Genomic DNA, 20,517 nt, shown 5'->3' with positions numbered 1-20,517 from the left:
TTTATTTGACGTTTTATCATCAGTGTGGCCACAAATGAAGCAAAGTTTAGGTGCATGCAAAAAATAAAAATCCCCAAATTAATCACTCTCTAGGGGATAGGGAAGATTCAGAATACCACCCCAGGTAGGCAGATGAAGAATACACAGTTCTGTCTAAAATAAAACCAGAACTCTGGACGAGTGTTTTCGACTCGATGGCCGCTCTCAGGTAATAGTCCACTTCGTTGTGTAGTGGTTAGCTTATTCGCCTACCATTCTTGAGGTCCTAGGTTCAATTCCTGGCAGGGTGGAAGTGAAATATAATAAGGTTTTTTGGAACTTACTTTGTTTAATTTGCATTTGAAAAAAACAGTTTTTCCATATGAAATCATGTGGCCAGAACCGAGATATTGGTGTGGCTGCAAATTCACAATTTGCATTTGACATTTGCTAAGAAAAAATATGTTTTGAAAATAATGAAAGGACTCTTGGTGCTTGTGTTCACAGATTTAATATCTAATATTAAACTACTAATTTATAACAAAAAATAAGTTTATACATTATTTAGCAAATGTGGTGCATTATTGAAAGACAAAATCCTTAAAGTGGCACAAGAAGGCCACTCGGCCTAGTGGATAAAGTACCCTTTTTTAACATTTGTATGCTATTTGCTTTCTTCATTCGTCTATAGAAATAATTTGTTATTTATATTTAAGGATTCAGTATCTTTGATTTCTGAAAAAGAGAAAATAATTATAGATACATGATTTTTTCACAAAAACAATATAAGCAACAATTGAATTGTAGGTTCCAGGTACCAGTTTTAGAGCGGGCTTCATGTTCAGCAAGCTGAACTGGATGTTTCCTTTTTTTATGAATCCTGCAGTTGGGTCCATCTGCGAATTTTCGTGGACACCATGGGCATTTGTAAGGAGTATTACCAGTATGATTATTTATGTGAGTCTAAAAACACACAAATAATAAAGTATTTCTGTACATTTTATATTAATCAAACAAACTACCACGCCTATTTGCCGTAAGGGTAGGCACAAAGGACAGAACACCATACCCCTCTGTCTTTGCATACATATCTCGCTTCTTCTATATATTCATACATCTTCTTGTACACGCATGCCGATTATTCCGACATTTGGCATGTCCATCTTCAAGTATTTGTTGGATTTGGTCGTGGCATGTCTTTCTCAGTCTTTCTCGTTTTAGCCGTTCTTTCACCGTCCATTTGCTGTACATGTCCAAACCAACACAGCACTCCTTTTTTGATTTTGTTGATAATGTTTGCCTCAGCCTCACCCTCCTTTCAATATCTTTTTTTAAAATTAGTATGTTTACTAGGAATGGAATGACTGAAAAAGATAGACAAATTCCTCAACCTGTTTCAGTATAACCCCATTCACAGTGATCTCACATTTAGTCATACTTTTATTTCTTTCAAAAACCACCACATTAAATTTGTCGACATTCATCAGTAAATTGCTTCCCTTGCATACATTGTAGACTTTTGTTACTAAGAAATTTTGCACCCATTCCATAACTTTTCAGTTTTTTCATACAGTTATCGATATAAACATTGAATAGCCATTCTCTTCTAGACTCCATATTATATTCATAGACTCCTTTAGAAATATCAAACTGCAATGTGTATGATCCATTTACCCTAACACATGCTGTGCTGTTCTTATATAAAGAAGTGTTAGCCCATGTCAGATTTTCGTTTACTCCATACTCTGATAACTCCTTCCATAATTTTTCTCTGTCAACTCTATCAAACACTTTTCGTAGATCGAAAAATGTGCAGAAAAGCTTTTGATTTTTAGCAAGCATATTGCATTAATTTAAATGATGGATAGAGTTGCTGGATCAAACATATTGACAAATTGAAAATAATACATGGTGTAGGAACCCTAAAGAACAAATTAACAAATTACAACAGGGATGGAGAACATTTTAGAGAAGGGAATATGTCTACAAACATTTAGAGGAACTCAAAATATTGTAACAAATTAATATTGATTTATTTATTTAAACGCCTTGCAGTCTTTTACATGTTTTACATATGTATATAAATATAAAGACAGACATGGATTTTACACAAAAGTAGCAAAAAAAAAATTAATTAGGGAGAATATCATCATCATTCGATGTCCGCTCTCTAGTTGGAACATATGGTGTCCACGAAGATCCTCCAGGCATCTCTGTCGGCTGCCAGCCCCTGTGATCCTCCTAAGTCAGCTTCGCATCCCGTAGTTCTGACATGAACAGTCAGCAGTGGACGTCCAGGATGTCGAGAACCTGATGCCTTGTAAAGTAGGCAAGCGTGGTTAAGTCTCTCAGGAGGCATAAGCAGTACATGGCCAAGCCAACCGTATTGCCTCCGCTTAATGACAGTTGTCACCGGAGTTTACTGCGTCCGTTCTCTTATTACTTCATTCCACACAAAGTCAAACCACCGCACACACAAGATTCTTCTGAGACGCCTGTTCTCAAAATTCAGTTTTTTTTTTTAAAGAAATATTAGCGTTCTTATAATTTACCCAAATATTTCAATTTTGGTGACCAATTTCAACGAGTTGTAAATAACTCACTATTGGAAAATGGAAGTCAAGTGGTGGCAGAGTAGGGTTTGAACCTCGGACCTCTGGCCCATGAGTCCGCAACACTAGCCACGGGACCACAACCCGAGTTTTGGTGTATTTTGTTGTGTTTGCTGTTTTAGGCCCTAGTGAGGTGCCACGATTCGCATTCATAGAGGAGAATTAGTGATATGCAGGTGTATAGGCAACATTTGGTTTTTACTAAGTAAATATCCGATCTCCAGACAGCCTTTATACTGTTGAATGCGGCGCCTGCCATTCCTAGCCGCACTCCCAGTTCTTTTTGAAAGCTGCCATTTTCCGTAACGCAATTCAATTTATTTATTCATATATATGTACATTACAAAATGGAATATCTTAATTCATTCATAATAAAAATAATAAGCTAAACTTAGGTATATATAAAAATAACACATAAGTATACATAATATTCAGAGAATAATATGTTAAAAAAGTAAGAGAATCTTGTAAAGAAAAACTCACTCAGAGACGTGAAAAATGTCAATGTCCAAAGTAATATTGTTCAACATAGAGGTAGCCCTTCCAACAGGCATAACCATTGGCAGGTTGGTCCTGTATATTGGAATGTGAAACAGTCTATGCTGACGCTGTCTAAGGTAATTATCCGGAACATAAAAACTAATGCTTTGCATAATTTCAGGGTTGTCAATAATACCACCCAATAATCGAAAAAAGTGCGTTGTTAGATACACATTCCTTCTGGTCTTCAAACTGCTGTAACCAAGCCATACCCTGGAGGAACTCAGTGAGATGAAGCCATGGATAATATCCACAGTCCCTCATGTAGAGAAACCGAAGAAATTTCTTCTGATTCCTCTCCACCATAAGATAGTATTTCAACTCACACGGTCCCCAAATCATCGAGCCACTCTCCACTACGCAAGATGAATCCTAACATCTTCAATAAACTACTACAAACTGTTTCGATCTAATCATGAAATGTCAGGGAACTCACAAAAGTGATGCCTAGGTCTTTAACCTTCGAAGTCCGCATAAGATTCTGGTCATTCACTCTGTAGTGGAAAAAAAGCATTTTGCTTTTTTTTGTATTTTGTTCTATATACAGTAACATTGTTAATTGCATCATAGAAATTCTTACCAATATTCTGTCAGTACGCATGTAAATTGAGGTTACAGGCAAACTACCTGCGCATATGCCGTCACTATTTGTATTATGTATACTGTCATCTTCTCCTTCTAATGCATGATTTACCGCTGTGAAGTCTAGTCTGTCTCGCTAAAGCCATGGTTTAACCACATTTGGTCTTTTTTATATAAATTTAAAAGTCTTATAATAAAAAATTCACAGCGATGATTAGTGCACACGTGAGCTATCATCTTTGACTAATTTTTTGGTTTATAAATTTTTTATTGTGTTTACTGCAGGATACGAAATAACAAAGAGGCATACGATTTACTCACAGTAAAGGAAGGTTTCCATTTAAATCCTTTATTACAAAAACTGCATTTGTATTTGAAGACATCTTGGTGTACAGCCCCGTGCACGTTTAGAGTACTTTTATCATTGAATTTAGAGTCGCAGATTTCACATTTGTATTTTTTCTCGTTATGGACATTTAAGTGTCTTTTAAGACAAAAATTGGATTTAAAACTGAAAAAAAAAATGGTAAAAGTAACATATAATTATGTGAAAAAATAATGCAAACATTTTAAGGATTAAAAATGAAATATTTATAAATTCATAAAATATATGATTTGGAAGAATGTTTCTTAATTCCCCTGTGGTAAAATGTTATTTTTGTGTTTGACAGATAAAATATTTGAATAAGGGATACAAAAAGCTAAATAATGTTTAAACAAGCAGAAAAATACAAAAATAAACAACCACAAACAAAACCCACTTTATTTATTTTCTCTTTTAAACTGTTAAAAATGTTATTTGCGTTTTTTATTTTAATAACTTACATCTGTTATGTATAATTATATTATTTTCTTAATATTTTTTCTTGTTATTTATTACAATTAAATTGTATAAATTAAAATAATACATATTAATAGATATACTTACTTGTTTTAAAAACACATATATTTCAAAGATTTATAACTATAAAATGGTATTTGTTTATAAAATATACTTATTTCGAAGTACTTGTGTATTGAATTGGAAAACCATTAAACAGGCACATCAACATCAGAACCAAACAGAATTTGACAGTGAAATAAATTATGCATCCAAAATGGCATTGTTATTTTAATTTTTGTTTGTTCTAAAGATAAGTTTATGGTACTATAATTCTCTTTTCCTTATTCACACATAACAAGATGAAGGTTGAATGATCAGTCTTATCTGTTATGTTTCAGGTACCAGTCGTAATAATAGTGATTAAGAAAGTTTTTAGATTATTTTCGTAATTCTAAATCACATATATTGAAAGTGAAGATTACATTAACCTAAAGCTAAACATTATTGATATACTTATAGGTACACATTATTTGAATATAGTATTACAAGAGAACAAATATAAAAACCTTTTTGCACACTCTGGACATTGATGAAGTCTTTCGGTAACATGTGTAATTTCATGACCTTTCAGGGCTCCCTTGGAATTGAAAGAATTTCCACAAACATCACACATAAAGTTCTTGATATGATCGTGAAATATACGAATATGTTGACTGACATTATATTTGCTGATAAACCTGTAAAAACAATGATATCAGATAATGTTGATTAGGCAACAAGCATAAAGTCATATTATTTATTTGTTAAAATATACATACATCGAACATCAAGACAAAAATTATGTTCATAGTCTTCAAAAAACATTTTTAATATTGAAGACTATTCCTAATGTTTTTTGACTTGCACATTGATATAAAATAAATTGTACCCCTCATTTAAAAAACAATATATTGAGTTACTAAATAAAAAATATTGTCCACTTCACATATTGATTATTTACATACAATATTACATTTTTATTATTTTTTTAAAACATATTTAAATGATTTTTTTTACAGGACTCACCAAGCCATCTATCCATTTTTTTTGTTTACGCATTCTCGGCGAATGCAACCCTGGTGATGGATAAAAAAAACATTTACGCTCGTAACTTTTATTTGTACTTAGTAAATTGTAAATTTTATGAGCTAAAAATCTTCTCGTGGCAAAGATGCACATTTATTTGAAAACCGCACGTAAATCGGTCTGGTAGTTATCGAGTCCATCGAGGAGAACCATTCGAACATTGTCTTTTATATATATATTAATACTAAACAATAAAAATAAAAAAAAATTATTATACACACAAGACTTAAGAGTTGAAACAAAAGTGAAGAACTAATCATTATTTGAATTTTTAATTGTTAATTCTTTTTCAAAACACAGGACTTGATCATCAGCGGCGTAGTATAAAATAAATCTAAATCATCACTGTATTGATTTGCAAGTTGCTGCATGCGAATAATTGGTGAATTCAAAGAATAATTAGTACCACGATGATGACTGTAAAACAAAAAAAAAATGTCATGTTGGTCTATGAGGAATACGAAAGTTTATTAAAGTTAACAGTTCTGGGCAATCTATTTTATTATTCAATAATTTATAAATAAACAAAAGGTCATTTATTGTCCCCCTGCTTGACAGTAATGGTAAATTGAAATTAATCATCAGGGATTTATAATTTATTTCTGATACAGGTAGACCTAATTTAAATTGAATGTATCTTAAAAACTTTCTTTCAAGTAAGTTTTCAAACTCGTTCAAGATTGTATGGGTTGCAGTAATAATATGCATACTCTAGCTGTGATCTTACAATAGAACAAAATAAAATTACGATTGTTTCAATATTTTATAAATACTGAGTGTTACGAATAACATAACCTAGCATTTGCATAGCCTTATTGGAGATAATTTCATAATGATATGAGAAAGTTATCTTAGTATCAAAGGTAACACCTAGGTTTTTAATAGCATGGACTTTTTCAATGGCCACATTACTAATAAAATATTTTGACACAACGGGTTTTCTGGATCGATTAAAGGAGATATGGTAGCATTTTTTAACATTTCAAAACAGTTTATTGAGTTCGCACCATTCAGTTAGCTTGTCTAGATTTTTTTGCAGTATGTTAACATCGTTTGAGTCTTTAATAATTCTAAAAAGTTTTATGTCCTCAGCATAAAAAACATAATTGACATCATGGAAAAAAGACGATAAATCATTTATGTACAGTATAAAAATAAGTGGCCCTAAGTGAGATTCTTGTAGTACACCCGATGTTACAGTAAATTCATATGAAGAACAAACATTTCATAATATCAGCATATGTTAATTTGGTTTTTCTTTTCTTTTTCTTTTCTTTTCTTTTCTTTTCGTGGTCATGTCATACCATATTTATGTGCTATAAACTTTTTAATAATTAAAAAAGGAATGGCCCACGCTCAGACCCTGACGTCTTTGTGGGCATTTTTTTCCAATTAATGTTATTGCTTAATTTTAATATGTATTTTTCTAAAGTGTATTTTTATAATTATATTTTTATGTAAATATATGTATGGAAAAATAAACAAATAAAAAATAAAATAATAATAATTTTAAAAAAAGTTTACGATTACATAAATAACTGTTCAACCAATTCAAAAATTTTCCTTAAATTCCAAGAGATTTTAATTTCAAATTCACTTGTTTCAAAAAATAGTACACTTATTTGTATGAAAAAGTAAGCTGGAGTAAGCGGCTAGTTCCTTGGCTTGTTGCTGGCGCTGGGCGCGCTTTATTAATATTTTCATTTATATTGGAGAAAAGTACAAATGATGGCATGATTTATAAGAAATAGTAATTATTTGTTTGTTTTTCTGTAAATAAAGTTACCGTAAAACATTGTTATGGATAGTCAAATATAATGGTAAGCTGCACATAATCCCTTCTATACACGGTTTGCCCCTGATATTATAGTGAAGCAGGTCCCAAAAACTAAAACCCAAAACCTAAAAACTGTAAAAAAGTATCAGTTCATATTTATTTTTTTATTCTTAAATATTTTTTACAGCAATTTAACTTTTTATATAATGTACTGTAGGTTTAATGCATAATAAGTGTACATACATTTTTTGTTTTTGCTGGTGGGTCATTTTAATTTTTTTTTTTTTTAAATAGGTGTGGTTTTTAGCATTTTAACAATCACAATGCATAGGTTAGAAAAATGATTCATGTCCATACATACTTGAGATCACAAATGTCACATGAAAATAGTAAGTTTCCATCTTTTCTTTTGTGGTATTGTAAGTGTGCTTTTAATGCAGCACTACAGGGAAACTTTTTGTTACATTTAGAACAACAATATGATTTTGGGCTTTCAGATTCATGGGAAGACATATGTTGTTTATATTTTTGTTCAGTTACAAAAGATCTTTTGCATATTTGGCACCTAAAAATAAAAATAAAATAAACTACAACTTATGATTATGAACATAAACATATATTTTTTTAGGAATATGAACATACTTCCCGCCAAGTGATTTATCGTGTTTCTGTATGTGAACATACAAAGCTGTTTTAGAACTGAGGAACTTTCCACACAAGCATAGTATCCTGGGAAGTGTAGAATGAGCATCCTTTGTGTGTTTTACTAAAGCACCCCAAGTATTAAAATGTTTCGGACATTTGTGACAAGTAAATCTGTGATCACACAAAATCATTTTATTAAAAAATAATGAGAACAACTTACAGCAATTAAAATATTAAGAGAATTAAATTATCACCTTATAATATTTATTTATATATATATACGCCTAATGGGCATTTTTAAGGACATATTTCTACATAGAAAATTATTATAAAGAAAATTAAAAAGACAATGGTATATAGTAGACTTGGTCGGAGTGGAAGCGGGAGAGAGGTGTTTATAATTTAATTTGATTCAGTGATCGTTTGAAAGAAGACAACTTGTTATTAAAGAAATCAAGACTGGTATGTTTGTTGGCAGACCTAAAAATTCTGGGCATAGGGGAATGAAAACCACAGTTAGTTATATGGTTATCGGTATGAAAGAGTAAGTTTTGTCTGAGGTTTCTAGTTGGAATATTAAATTTTATTGAGCCTTATAATAATTCATTTAATAATAATATTATAAAGGCCTAGAAATTTTGCCTATTATCACGGAATATGTTATTTATTATTACTGCTTGAAATACAGTACAGGTTAGGGTGACAGAAAAAAATGTGTGTTTACACGCTTAATGTTGTTTTTTTTTTTTCATAACACTAGAGTTTACATTACAAAATATTTATGGTAAAAATAACTTACTCAAGAAATGAATTATCTATTGTAGACTTGTTTTTTTTCCTCTTTACTTTATTGTTTTTTATGTTTTTATTTGATTTCTTGCTATCCTCACCAACAATTTTACTTTCGAGAAAAGATTCTTCTAAATTTTTGTGAACTTTTTTCATTTGGTAAATAGCTTTAATAATTTTATTTTCTTCCCTTACTTTTGTTTGTGTTCTCGGAATTATTGCCTCAAAGGTATCTTAAAATTAAAACATTATTTATTAAGTATGTAGTATGAAAATTGTAAAAAATCAGAGTGAGATTTGAATATTTTTTTTTTAAGCTCGAATAGGCACCACAATAATTTTTAAAGATTGTTTTGAGAACTATAATTATCAAATTTTTGCTGATTAATACTTCTTATTAAAATACAGTCAAATTTGGTTATTACAAAGAAGATAAGACCGACTGAATTTGCTCATCATACCAGAGAAAGTTTTCTTAAACCAATCGCAATTGCATATTGTCAGTAAGTAAACAAATGAAGTTACATACAATTCATAGAGATAATTTAAAAATAAAACTGTTTAGGAAAATTATAAAAAATGCTTCCACTTTCTAAATTTCAAATGCAGATAAATTAACATTTGTATTTTCTACAATGTTGACACTGCGGATAAGGATGGAGAAAACTTTTTACACACTTCAACACTTTTCTTGCCACATTCTGTTTCACAAATAAATTCCACTTAATGACAAATTAAGACATTTCATTCTCGCATTTAGGACCTCTCCTGTTCAATATATATATTAATAATATAGATGCGTGTTTTCTAAACAGTAGGTACATAATGTATGCCGACGATACTAAATTTTTCAGATCTATAGGCTCCTACGCTGAATGTCAGGAATTGCAAGACGATTTAAACAGATTATGTGATTACTGCATTACAAATTTTCTCAACCTCAATATCAGCAAATGCCGTGATATTTTATTTACTAGAAAAAAGAAAACACCGTCCTTAACTTACTCAATGTAGAATCAACTTATTGTCTCTGAAATTGAATGCAAGGATCTCGGCATAATTCTAGACCAGAAACTAATTTCAAAATCTTATAAAATGCTCAGTTTTATTTTTAGAATTGGAAAAGTTTTCAAAAATCCCAAAACCCTATATTTGCTTTATTGCGCACTTGTCAGAAGTCCACTGGAATATGCATCTACAATAGGATACCTAGGCGGACCAGACACACAATTTTTTTTCATATATCGAAATACAATACGAATGCAGCAACAAATTCATCCATTAATCGTGCCCTGACCTAGTACAATCAAATAGATACTTTCGACATTGACATTTTACTAGACTCTGCAACATCGTTGAAAAATAATATTCTGATTTTTTTTAAAATTTTAAACCGTAATTATCCTCACTTATATCTTTTTTATGATACTCTCTCACTCACATATACACCCTCCTACCCACCCACTCTCACTCACACACACACACTCTGTTTTGACATACCTATTAAAATGTTTAGGCTCTAATTGGAATACAACTAAAATTACATTTTATACCTAAGCATTATTCTCTCACTGTTGTTTTGATATATTTGTTGTATTCAGTTGCCTTCATAAAATATGTAAAATAAAAAATAAAATGAAAACCCCTGAAACAAGGATATAATTCATGAGGTGCCGAACTGGTACATACTGAGTTCACAAAGTTTGGATTTTTTGCACTCAATTTCAACCATATTGTGTTATACTTGGTTATCGGTGAAAACACTCCCAATTCGTACTATTCTTTTTTGTCGTGGTTTGCCTATCGTGCGAGAGGTCTCGGGTTTAATTTCCAACATGGTAGACAATGAATATTTATTTAATATTTAAAATTGTATGTTAACATAAGAATATTTCACAGTCCCCAGACTCGCGACTGAAGCGTAAGACTGATCACCTAACCTTTATGCAACAGAGGATCGAACTGCACTGCATTTAGTTTACCAATGCAGTGCCATATGTATCACGATGTCCAGCGGAATCGTTTCTAAATGATCCATATTTCCGTGGTCGTTATAACCAAGTTTGACTGTACTTAACTATTATCAAAATTATTGTTTTGTGTAAATGGGACTTTCCGTTCATAAAAAATTGCACCGTAAGAGTTGGCATGGTGGTCCCATCGAATAGGGATTGTCAATTTAAATTCTTAACTTAGCGACAATCTCTTTTATAAGCAATAATAATATCTTTTGTTTTAAAACGTCAATGTTAGGATTGTTAATGCCAAGAGCTGCCAGACAAATTAGAATGTTTTAACTATTGTGAAAATGAAAATTACATCAGATATTATGTTGCAGGGATGAAGTTTTAAAAGATAATAGTCTGATGGGCAAGATGACAATGTCTAAAACACAATGCTTGGTGAAGGTCCAAAACAGCAAATCAGATCCATTCCAGACGTACAACGGTCTAAGGCAAGGTGATGCACTGGCATGCCTGTTGTTTAATATTGCTCTTGAAATATCCATAAGAGATGAAGGAGTAGAAACAACAGGAATTATTTTTAGAAAGACTACCCAGATATTAGCCTATGCAGATGACCTAGACTTAATTGCCAAAACTATCCCGGGATTGAAAGATTATTTCTTAAAGCTAGAAATGGCTGCAAGTGACATGGGTCTTAAAATAAATACACATAACACTAAATATATGTTAGCAAGCAAGTCACAAATAAACTATGTACAGCAGGCAATTGGCGTTGGGTCACACCACATAGACAATGTCAACTCCTTTAAATATTTAGGTACTGAAATGGCTAATGATAACAATTATAGTGCAGCAAACAGATGTTATTATGGCTTGTTTAAACATCTGGGATCCAAATTGCTCACTAGGAAAACTAAGACTTATATTTACAAAACTCTCCTCAGACCATTGTATAGGTATATGGTGCCAAATGCTGGGTAGGGTGTCCCAGAAAAATTAAAGTTTTATTTTTTCAATGCATACCTTCTAATTTTATTTGAATGATGTCAAAACACTTATAAATAAAATTTCACATAAATTGAATCACGGCAACCCGTGCCGACTTGCATCGGAACTTGTCAGAACTTACATAGTAAGGCGCGCGCGAACTAAGTGTTAATGTGCTTGTTATATCGTGTTTGTTTTTATTAGTGAACGCATTGTTTTCGTTGAGTTACGCAGTTCTAAAAACGAAATATTTTTAGTTGGGGATATAACACATCAAATTACAGGTTCTAAACTTCTCTCTAATGGAAAAATGCTGGCGGTTTTATTTTATAATATTCGCAAAGTTAATTTAAGCGTCAATGAAAGTGCAAATCTTACTATTCGTGAGTGCATTATTTATTGGGAAAAGGCACGTATACCGACTAAATCTTTACCTCACTGTGTTAAGAAACTTGTAGCCTTATACCAAGATTGGAGAAATTTGCAAAAAGATGCAAACAAAAATCAAGCCATTACAAGAATCTTTATCTTCAGATTCTGATGTAACGGACTTACAAGAAGATTTGTCCATTCCAATTGAGAGGAAACAGCCCGATACTATTAAAACTTCTGTGAAGAAAAATTTCGTTACTCCGAAACTGGTGGCGGCATTAGACAGGTGTCAGTTAAGTATGAGAGATTCTGTCTTTATTATTGAAGCAACTATTGAAGCACTTGGCCACAACACTGACGAATTTCCTATAAGCAAGTCCTCCATCCAAAGAATTCGTACAGAAAAGCGAAAACAGCGCGCAGAAGCTATAAAACTTAATTTTCAAAACGATGTACCAGATACTGTAACTGTCCACTGGGATGGAAAACTGTTGCCGGCTTTAGATGTATGCAAATCTAAAGAGGAACGTCTACCAATCGTTATTTCATACGATAATAAAGAACAACTTATTGCTGTGCCAAAATTAGAAAACTCATCGGGAAGCGAACAGGCACAAGCAGTTTGGAATGCTATTGTTGACTGGAATCTTGAAGATAAAGCACAGATCCTCTGTTGTGATACTACTGCTTCTAACACAGGCCGAATTAATGGTGCATGTGTGCTTCTCAAACAGAAATTGAACAGAGAAATGTTGATTTTTGCTTGCCGCCATCACATCTACGAATTGGTACTAAAAGCTGTGTTCGAGGCCAAAATCAGCCAAGTCACTACAAGTCCCGATATCCCTTTATTCTAAAATTTTCGATCAAACTGGAAAAACATCAATGTAGAGAAGATACAAAGCCACAAAGAAACGCTATTACGTCTGAACGATTCTAAAATTGATGAACTTTTAGAGTATTACAGAACTGAATTGACCAAAGAAATTGTAAGAGATGACTATCGAGAGTTAATAGAGCTCTGCATAATATTTCTTGGAGGAGATAAAGTTAATAAATTTAAAGTTCGGCCTCTAGGCGCCATGCACCAAGCAAGTTGGATGGCGAGAGCTATTTATTCATTAAAAATATCGTTGTTTAGCTCTCAATTCAAAATGTCAAATAAGGACAAAACAGCTCTATTAGACGTCTGCGTGTTTATCGCGACATCCTATGTCAAGCCTTGGCAGCAATGCACTATAGCGGTAAAAGCGCCCTACCAGGACCTTTGCTTTTTGAAGGCCATGAAGGCATACGAAATGGTCGACAAAACTATATCAAAAGCGGCTATACAGAAGTTTTGCCAGCATTTGTGGTATTTAGCAGACGAAGTGTCTATCTTGTCTCTATTTGACGATGATATTAACCAAGAAAGTAAGGTAAAAATAGTTGCTAATTTGGCCAAAGAAAATCTATCGGTCCACAACAAACGCTACATTCCATCGAGAGAAGAACTTAGCGGGCCTCTTTTCGAAAAAACATCGATGACTTTGTTTCTATGAACAGCAGATACTTTTTCAGGCGACTCGAAATTGATGACAGTTTTCTCATGGAGTGTCCTACTTCGTGGCCTGCTAATGCTTCATTTCAACACGCTAAAATGAAGGTGCAGTCACTGAAAGCAGTTAATGATACGGCTGAAAGAGCTGTTAAGTTAATGCAAGACTTTCATGGCTTAGTCACAGCGGACGAGGAACAAAAACAATATTTATTAAGTTGCGTACAAGAACACAGAAAAGTATATCCTGACTGTAAAAAACAAACCTTAAAAAGAAAATTTAATTAATAATGTCCTTCAAATAATTAATATGTATAATACATAATAAATATGATAAAATAATCAAAGTACCTACCATTGTTTTTTTTACAAAATAAATATTAAATTAAAATATTCCCCTATGGTTTCCATACAAACTTTTATATTCAAAGTTTGACATCAAGTCGGCACGGGTTATCGCTATCCGATTTCAATAATATTTATTATTTCAGTTATTAAGGTCAAATGGAACAAAATAAGAGGGTATGCGTGTCTCAATCTGTAAAAAAAAAAATTGCCCTTATAGTCTGGGACACCCTAATGCTGGGTTATGACCAAAAGAGATGAAAATATGGTATTAGTGTTTTAAAAAAAAATATTAAGGAAGATATTTGGTGCTGTCAACCAAAACGGAGTGTGGGGGAGACGATTTAATCATGAATTAGAGGCACTGTATGGCGAACCCAACATTGCACAATTCATCAAAATAAGAAGATTACAATGGTTGGGCCATGTACACAGAATGAATGATAACCGCACCCCAAAAAAGATTCTTTATACCACTCCGGAAGGTAGACGAAGCAGAGGCAGACCAAAATTAAGATAGCTGGATAATGTGGAAAGTGACATTAGAGCGATTAGCCTGACGAACTGGAGAAGAGCCGCAGGGTGCAGGGACGAATGGAGACAAATTCTGGAGGAGGTCAGTGCCCACAACGGGCTGTAGCGGCACTGATGAAGAGTCTGATGGGCATCATCAAGGAGACTTCAGATGCTGTGTGCGAAATGTGGTGGGCAAGCTGTATTTAAGTTAATAGATAATAGTGTGATGACTTTACCCCTCTTATCTTCGCATACCTTCTTACAATGATCAATCTAAAGCAAAAACCTACAAGAAAATATATTGTTCAATTAAAATTTATCTTTTGTGAGTTTCACACAAAATCTTAGTTTTTGCATTAGGTTAATCATTACAATAAGATAAGATTTAAATTTGAAGGAACAGGAATGTAATAAAAAATACATAATTGATACCTTTGGTCATATCATTGATATTATTGTCATCGTAAAATGTTTCATCTTCTGATTTCACAGATTCACACTCTTCCTTAATTTGGCGAGTATCATCGTCTACATTTTCACACTTTATTTTATCTATTAAGTTGTTTAGTGGGTCAGAACCTGCTGCAGCTGCTAATTGTACTTGAACTGCAGCACATATTGAAGCAAATTCATCAAATGCTCGCAAAGTTAGTTTACACGACTCGCAGATATTTGTTGAAAGAGTATCTTCAGGCGTTATCTAAAATAAATACACACAATAGTAAAATAAATAATCAGGGATAGTCTTTTAATCCACATTTATTTTAATTTTTATGATTTTCAATTTTTTGTAATAAATAGCTGCGCTTGAAAATGAGCAACACGTTGTGGAAGAGCCGGGTTCAAGCCTCGGACCATTGATCCGTGAGTTCCCGAAACTTGATAGAAACATATGACCTGATTTGTAATTGTTTGGGCCATTTTTTATTAGTTTAAATAACCATTCCAGAAAAGAGATTAGCTCATTACATTGAAGGTTTATTAAGACTGATAATTGATTCAGAAAATACATTTTCCTCTGGACATTTTAATTCAAAACCATATTAACATTTATTGACTTTATTTATTTCTGCACCACAACAGGCCAGGAGGACTAATTACAGTGGTGAATTACATCACAGAACACCCAGGCTTGAGAAAACTCACATTTAAAAAAAAAATGTGTTCTCACCAGGAATCGAACCCGGAACCTTCCGTGTGTGAGTCAAGCGTCTTGACCACTACACCACGGAGGCCGCGGACATTTATCTCATTTTTGTTATTTGAAAATGATTTGAAAGTTACATAGAATTAAGAATAGTCCAGAAGGAGTGTAGAATCATATTTAAATACATCGGACTGTGTCCAAAAATCCCCCCACTTTCACCGCGCGCATTCGTGAAGTCGCCGCGTAATGTTGCCAGATGGGAAAAAATATAATCATAACAGTAAGGTAAAAAAAGCAATTTGCTAATTTCTCAAAAATTTTATTGTGCACGAGGAAACATTGATTGACACAACAGAGTAGATAAGTAAAGGGTCATTAAAAAAGAGTAATTGAATTAATGAACTTAGAACTTAAAATATTAAACAAATTTTATTTTACATAAAACGGATATTTTTATATCATGTTAAATAATATTTGATGTTTAAAGATAATGTCGGTCAAATGTCTACGGCGTTGTTTAATCCGAGGTCCAATTTTCATTAGTTTTCTCATTAAATGAGTAAAGTAGGGTAAAAAATTTACTACCGTGGCAACACTAACAAAATGTCCATTTTAATTTCTTCAACAATCTGACAAATGGAAAAATAATTCAATTTTTAAGTAATGCATTTGCTACTTACACAAGCATTTGCTAATTACACATGAAATGTGATCCCATCCTGTTTCTTTAAGATCCCAGGCGTATTTCTACACTTTAAAACGACACAACACGGCATAGTTGAATTGAAATCGGGAGTTGCGTACTAAACGACGTCTACAAAGAAACTAATGGGTCAAAACGTAAAACTACTCTTTTAAGAGTCGTTTAGTCGCCTTCTGTTTGATGCGCGTATGCAGTTTCAGGAATATTCTTAACTCTATGGAAAGTTATTACAAAATCTAGCCTAGGTGATTTTAATAAATTATAGATTAAAAATTATACGCTTTAAAAAACTGGTTATACAAGTGAAAAATAAGTAGAAGTTCTCAATTCTAAACGAGATGGAATATAAATAAATTATTTTTGTAATTGATTTGTTTACCTGAATTGATAAATATATTTTTATTTTTGAAACCAAATCTTCATTTTCACCCTTAAAAACATGATCGGTTGTAGGATTACTTAACTCACTACAAAGCCTGCAAGGAAAACACAGCTCTTGCATATTCATGAATTGCTTCTTTACAATAAAATATCGCTTAGAGTATATTTAGCAGTGGTTAAAAGTTACTAATGATCTACGATGAACGTTTCAAGAAATTCAGATTATCTTAATTTTGAACTAAAATGATAAAACTGAGAATACATTAATAAGTTGCTTTCTGTGAGACTGACAACTGACAAACTGACAAGCAGTAAAAGCACCTGACAACAATAAGTGACAACAACGACAAGTGTCATATGTCAATATCAACCATCGATCACCATGGATAACCATACGATTACTATTTTGACAGCACTACCTTCTATAAAATGTTTATTCTGTGTCTTTCCATATATTTCTCTACTATTCTAGTCTATTCCTCTACACGTCACATTTCTTGTGTATTTTTCCGTTTTTGTCAGACTCGCGAGTAGAAATCTGATTCGTACTTCATAATTTGCTTTTCTTCGGATTGTAATAAATACGGTTAACAAAACTCAATCATACCTTCAAAGTGCTTGTGGTTATAATTATTTTATTTTCCACCACACCAAGATGAACACCGACAGAACTTGGAAGGAAGGCACTAGTAAGTCTTACTTTGATGCGATTTTTAAATCTTGGAAGAATAATAAGATGTATTGATTTTAGTACATTCTAGGGGTGAAAATGTCCTTTGTCGTACGATTGATTATTATAACAATAAACGAACAGCACAATTTCTCATCGTTTCATTGTTAAACTTTAGAAATATTTTTTTTCGGGTAGTTTTCACCGGACAAGGCGAAGTTAATTGTTGGTGCAATATTTCTATCATCATTCCTCTTTCCGCACTAATGGTGCATAGGGTACTGCATTGGTGTAGGTATCAATGGCACTTTTTATTATACAATTGTAAAATGATTAGTCTTCCGCTTCAGGATCCAGAGACTTATATATATTTTAATTTAAAAACACTTTTTCCAGTAAATATTTAATGTCAACCATGCCGGAAATCGAAACCAAGACCTCGTGCATAGTAGGCAAATGTGCTGGACATTAGACCATCGGACGGACAAGATTACTTAAAATATTCACTTCTTTCATTCGGGTTTGAAATACTGTCAGGTTAATTTAGAATCTTAAATCATATAAGGTGTTAGGTCAAACCCATTCTCTAATATTGAGTTATTAACTTGGGTAAATCATAAAAATACCAATATTTGTTTTTCAAAAAATAATTTTTAAAAAACTCGAAAAAGTAAAATAATAATTGAAAACAGAAGTGATGTCCGTGCCAATATTAAGGTATTTTAATTTCATCTGCCAGCTTTTATTTTCAATTTTACCCCTATAAAAGCTGTGAAACTTCAATGAAAAATTAAAAAACTAACTAATTTTTTTCCTTCGGGTAGTTAATATTACATTTTGGATGTTAACTAATATTTAAAATGAATAAAATTACTACGCTGTAATTTATACATCTAAGCTATTACATTTTATACATAACATTTATTTCAAATCAATAAGTTTTTTCTTCATTCATAGTTTTAGGCATCTCATCATACAATTTAACCTTTGTACATTAAGCTATTTTGTGCTTTTTTCTTAGCAGTATCCTTGTCCTATTCCTATTTCTAGTTCTACAGTTGTTTAGATCTTTTATGTGTAGATTTCTAGACGTACATAATTTTTGTATTCGGGTTACTAGAATATTCTGATAATGTCTTATCGCGTATGCACATGGATTTTTTTTGTATTATATTATTAATACTTACATATTCTTTATACTTGTATTTTAATTTGGGTGTTGTAAAGATGTACTTTTATCTAATAATTATTGTTGTTTAAGGAATAAGAAAGCACTTAAATAGATTTGCTGCGCGGTAATATTTCTTATAAGGAAACACCTACTTATTTCATGTTTTGGAATTATGTCGTTTGTTTAGGCAACTTTAATTTTAACTGGCGCGTTTTGGTGCCGATCAATTGCTTTATAATAAAACTATATAAAAGGGGAACGCATTGAAATCAGAGTCCGAATAAAGAGAGAGTGAAACAGTTGGTTTGATCAGTAGAGAGTGTTACTCGCGCCGTTTTCCGTAGGGGTAGGCAGAGAGGATAGAACGCCGTATTACTCTGTCTGTGCATACGGACCACGCTTCCTCTACTATCATACGCCTTATCTTCGCAGTTGACATCTACGCCCTGTTTGTTGCTGTTGTACTTTTAAATTTGTGGGAGAAATAAATAAAAGTTTTATCAAAAGAGTTTTTCTACATTTTGATTAACAAGACTGCCAAGTTCCAGTACCATTAAGATGATACAACAGTTGTGTATTGTATATTTCTATTTAATGTAATTTCACTTATAAAATACTACAGCCTAAGATTATTAAACATTTTATATAAATTTATTATACAATGGTTTTTTTTGTTTGTTTCCATCCAGTTCATTAGGCATCTTAAAGAAGCGGACTGTATAATATGGTCAATCTTTAAATAAAAATAGGTTGCTCATAGGGTTGAAAATAATCTACATTTATTTGTTTATAAATTTATATGAACGATTTTATTTTAATGTACAGTTATACGTCAACCAGTTTTAAGGTTACTACCTCATTGTCGGGGCCTGTATTACAATGTAAATTTAACATTTATCTTAAATTTTATCTACAAAGCAAAATTAAGTTTTCTGTATCAAAAATATAATATGGATACAATTATTTTTTTCAAGGGCGCCGTGGCGTAGTTGGTTAGACGGCCAACTGTGAAACTGGTTTCGCGGGTTCGATTCCCGCCAGTTGCAAGAAAAAAATCCAAGAAAGATTTTTTTCTCAATTGGTCTGGGTGTTGTAGTGTATTTTTCGTTACCTCCTTTCATATCCCCTCTATCCCACCTGCTGACAAGCCTCAAATTAGAGGCTTAGCGGGTTATTCCTTTTAAAAAATATATATTAAAAGCATGTTCAATTACCGTTTTTCAATTCAATTACCAATTTTTACTTTGTACAGTCTTGATATATACCGATGAAGACAGCTTTTGTAATATTGTCCCCCGCGTAAGTCCTGAAAATTGTAAATCGAAGGGTTTTATACAGATTGATGTTTATGGCAACAGAAGGAAAACATTTTTGAGAAGGGAATATGGAAGTCTAGGCATTTACAGAGCTTATGACTTGGCATTTTTATTTTAATTATTTGTAATAGTTTTAGAATAGACTTTATATAAACATGCAATAGATAATAGATTTTAAATTTAAATATATTGTTACAAATCTCAACGTGTAGGTAGCTTGAATTATAGGGTCACCATAGTTTCTATGTGAATTGTGTCTTTATGTATTTTAATACATTTTTTACTTCCTGGTTGTATTTGGGTGTACTTTGATAATATGTCCCAAACAATTTTTGATAGACCGTTAAAGGATTTAGGTCCGAGGTATGAATGGGAACATTGACAATATGATTTCATTCTTGGTACCGGCTGCAGTTCTTCAATGGCTTCCCGGGTTTCTGTTTCTTGCTTTGGTTTTGGCCTTGTGTTTGTACCAATAACATATTAAAACCCGTTTAAAAATTTGGAAAACACCCATAACACCCGCTATATGG

At 32.3% G+C, this 20,517-nt stretch overlaps 2 protein-coding genes across 8 annotated transcripts in view; one reads left to right on the top strand and one right to left on the bottom strand.

Annotated features, from left to right (window-relative positions):
* Positions 1-470: 470 nt before the first annotated feature.
* LOC148279445 (zinc finger protein weckle-like) lies at positions 471-17,269 on the bottom strand. 4 transcript variants are annotated; one of them, XM_088229937.1, is made up of 10 exons: positions 16,826-17,195; positions 15,029-15,296; positions 14,091-14,273; positions 8,883-9,105; positions 8,081-8,254; positions 7,800-8,003; positions 5,103-5,273; positions 4,035-4,224; positions 798-942; positions 471-714 (listed from the first exon to the last, which is right to left on the bottom strand). In XM_088229937.1, exons 4-10 carry the CDS (start codon positions 9,026-9,028, stop codon positions 665-667), a joined length of 1,080 nt encoding a protein of 359 aa, XP_088086063.1. In that variant the 5' UTR covers positions 9,029-9,105; positions 14,091-14,273; positions 15,029-15,296; positions 16,826-17,195; the 3' UTR covers positions 471-664. The 4 variants fall into 4 exon arrangements, with proteins under 4 accessions (XP_088086063.1, XP_088086062.1, XP_088086064.1 ...); XM_088229936.1 differs by lacking the exon at positions 14,091-14,273 and having other exon boundaries at positions 16,826-17,269; XM_088229938.1 differs by lacking the exons at positions 14,091-14,273; positions 15,029-15,296; positions 16,826-17,195 and adding an exon at positions 14,555-14,768.
* Positions 17,270-20,517, top strand: part of LOC148279444 (tumor protein D54) — a 22,752-nt gene continuing 19,504 nt past the window's right edge. For 2 of the 4 annotated variants that reach the window (XM_088229946.1, XM_088229944.1), the window contains exon 1: positions 17,270-17,516. In XM_088229946.1, the coding sequence (XP_088086072.1) occupies positions 17,483-17,516 (34 nt within the window). In that variant the 5' untranslated portion in view covers positions 17,270-17,482. The remainder of the gene's footprint in view (positions 17,517-20,517) is intronic. The other 2 variants (XM_088229948.1, XM_088229947.1) reach the window with 2 other exon arrangements.

This window comes from Micrasema longulum, unplaced genomic scaffold, assembly GCF_059751315.1.
Source record: "Micrasema longulum isolate JH-2025_06_02 unplaced genomic scaffold, ASM5975131v1 h1tg000724l, whole genome shotgun sequence".
NCBI lineage: Eukaryota > Metazoa > Arthropoda > Insecta > Trichoptera > Brachycentridae > Micrasema > Micrasema longulum.
The sequence above is the reverse complement of the archived record's forward strand: the minus strand, read 5'-3'. Positions and strand labels throughout refer to the sequence as shown.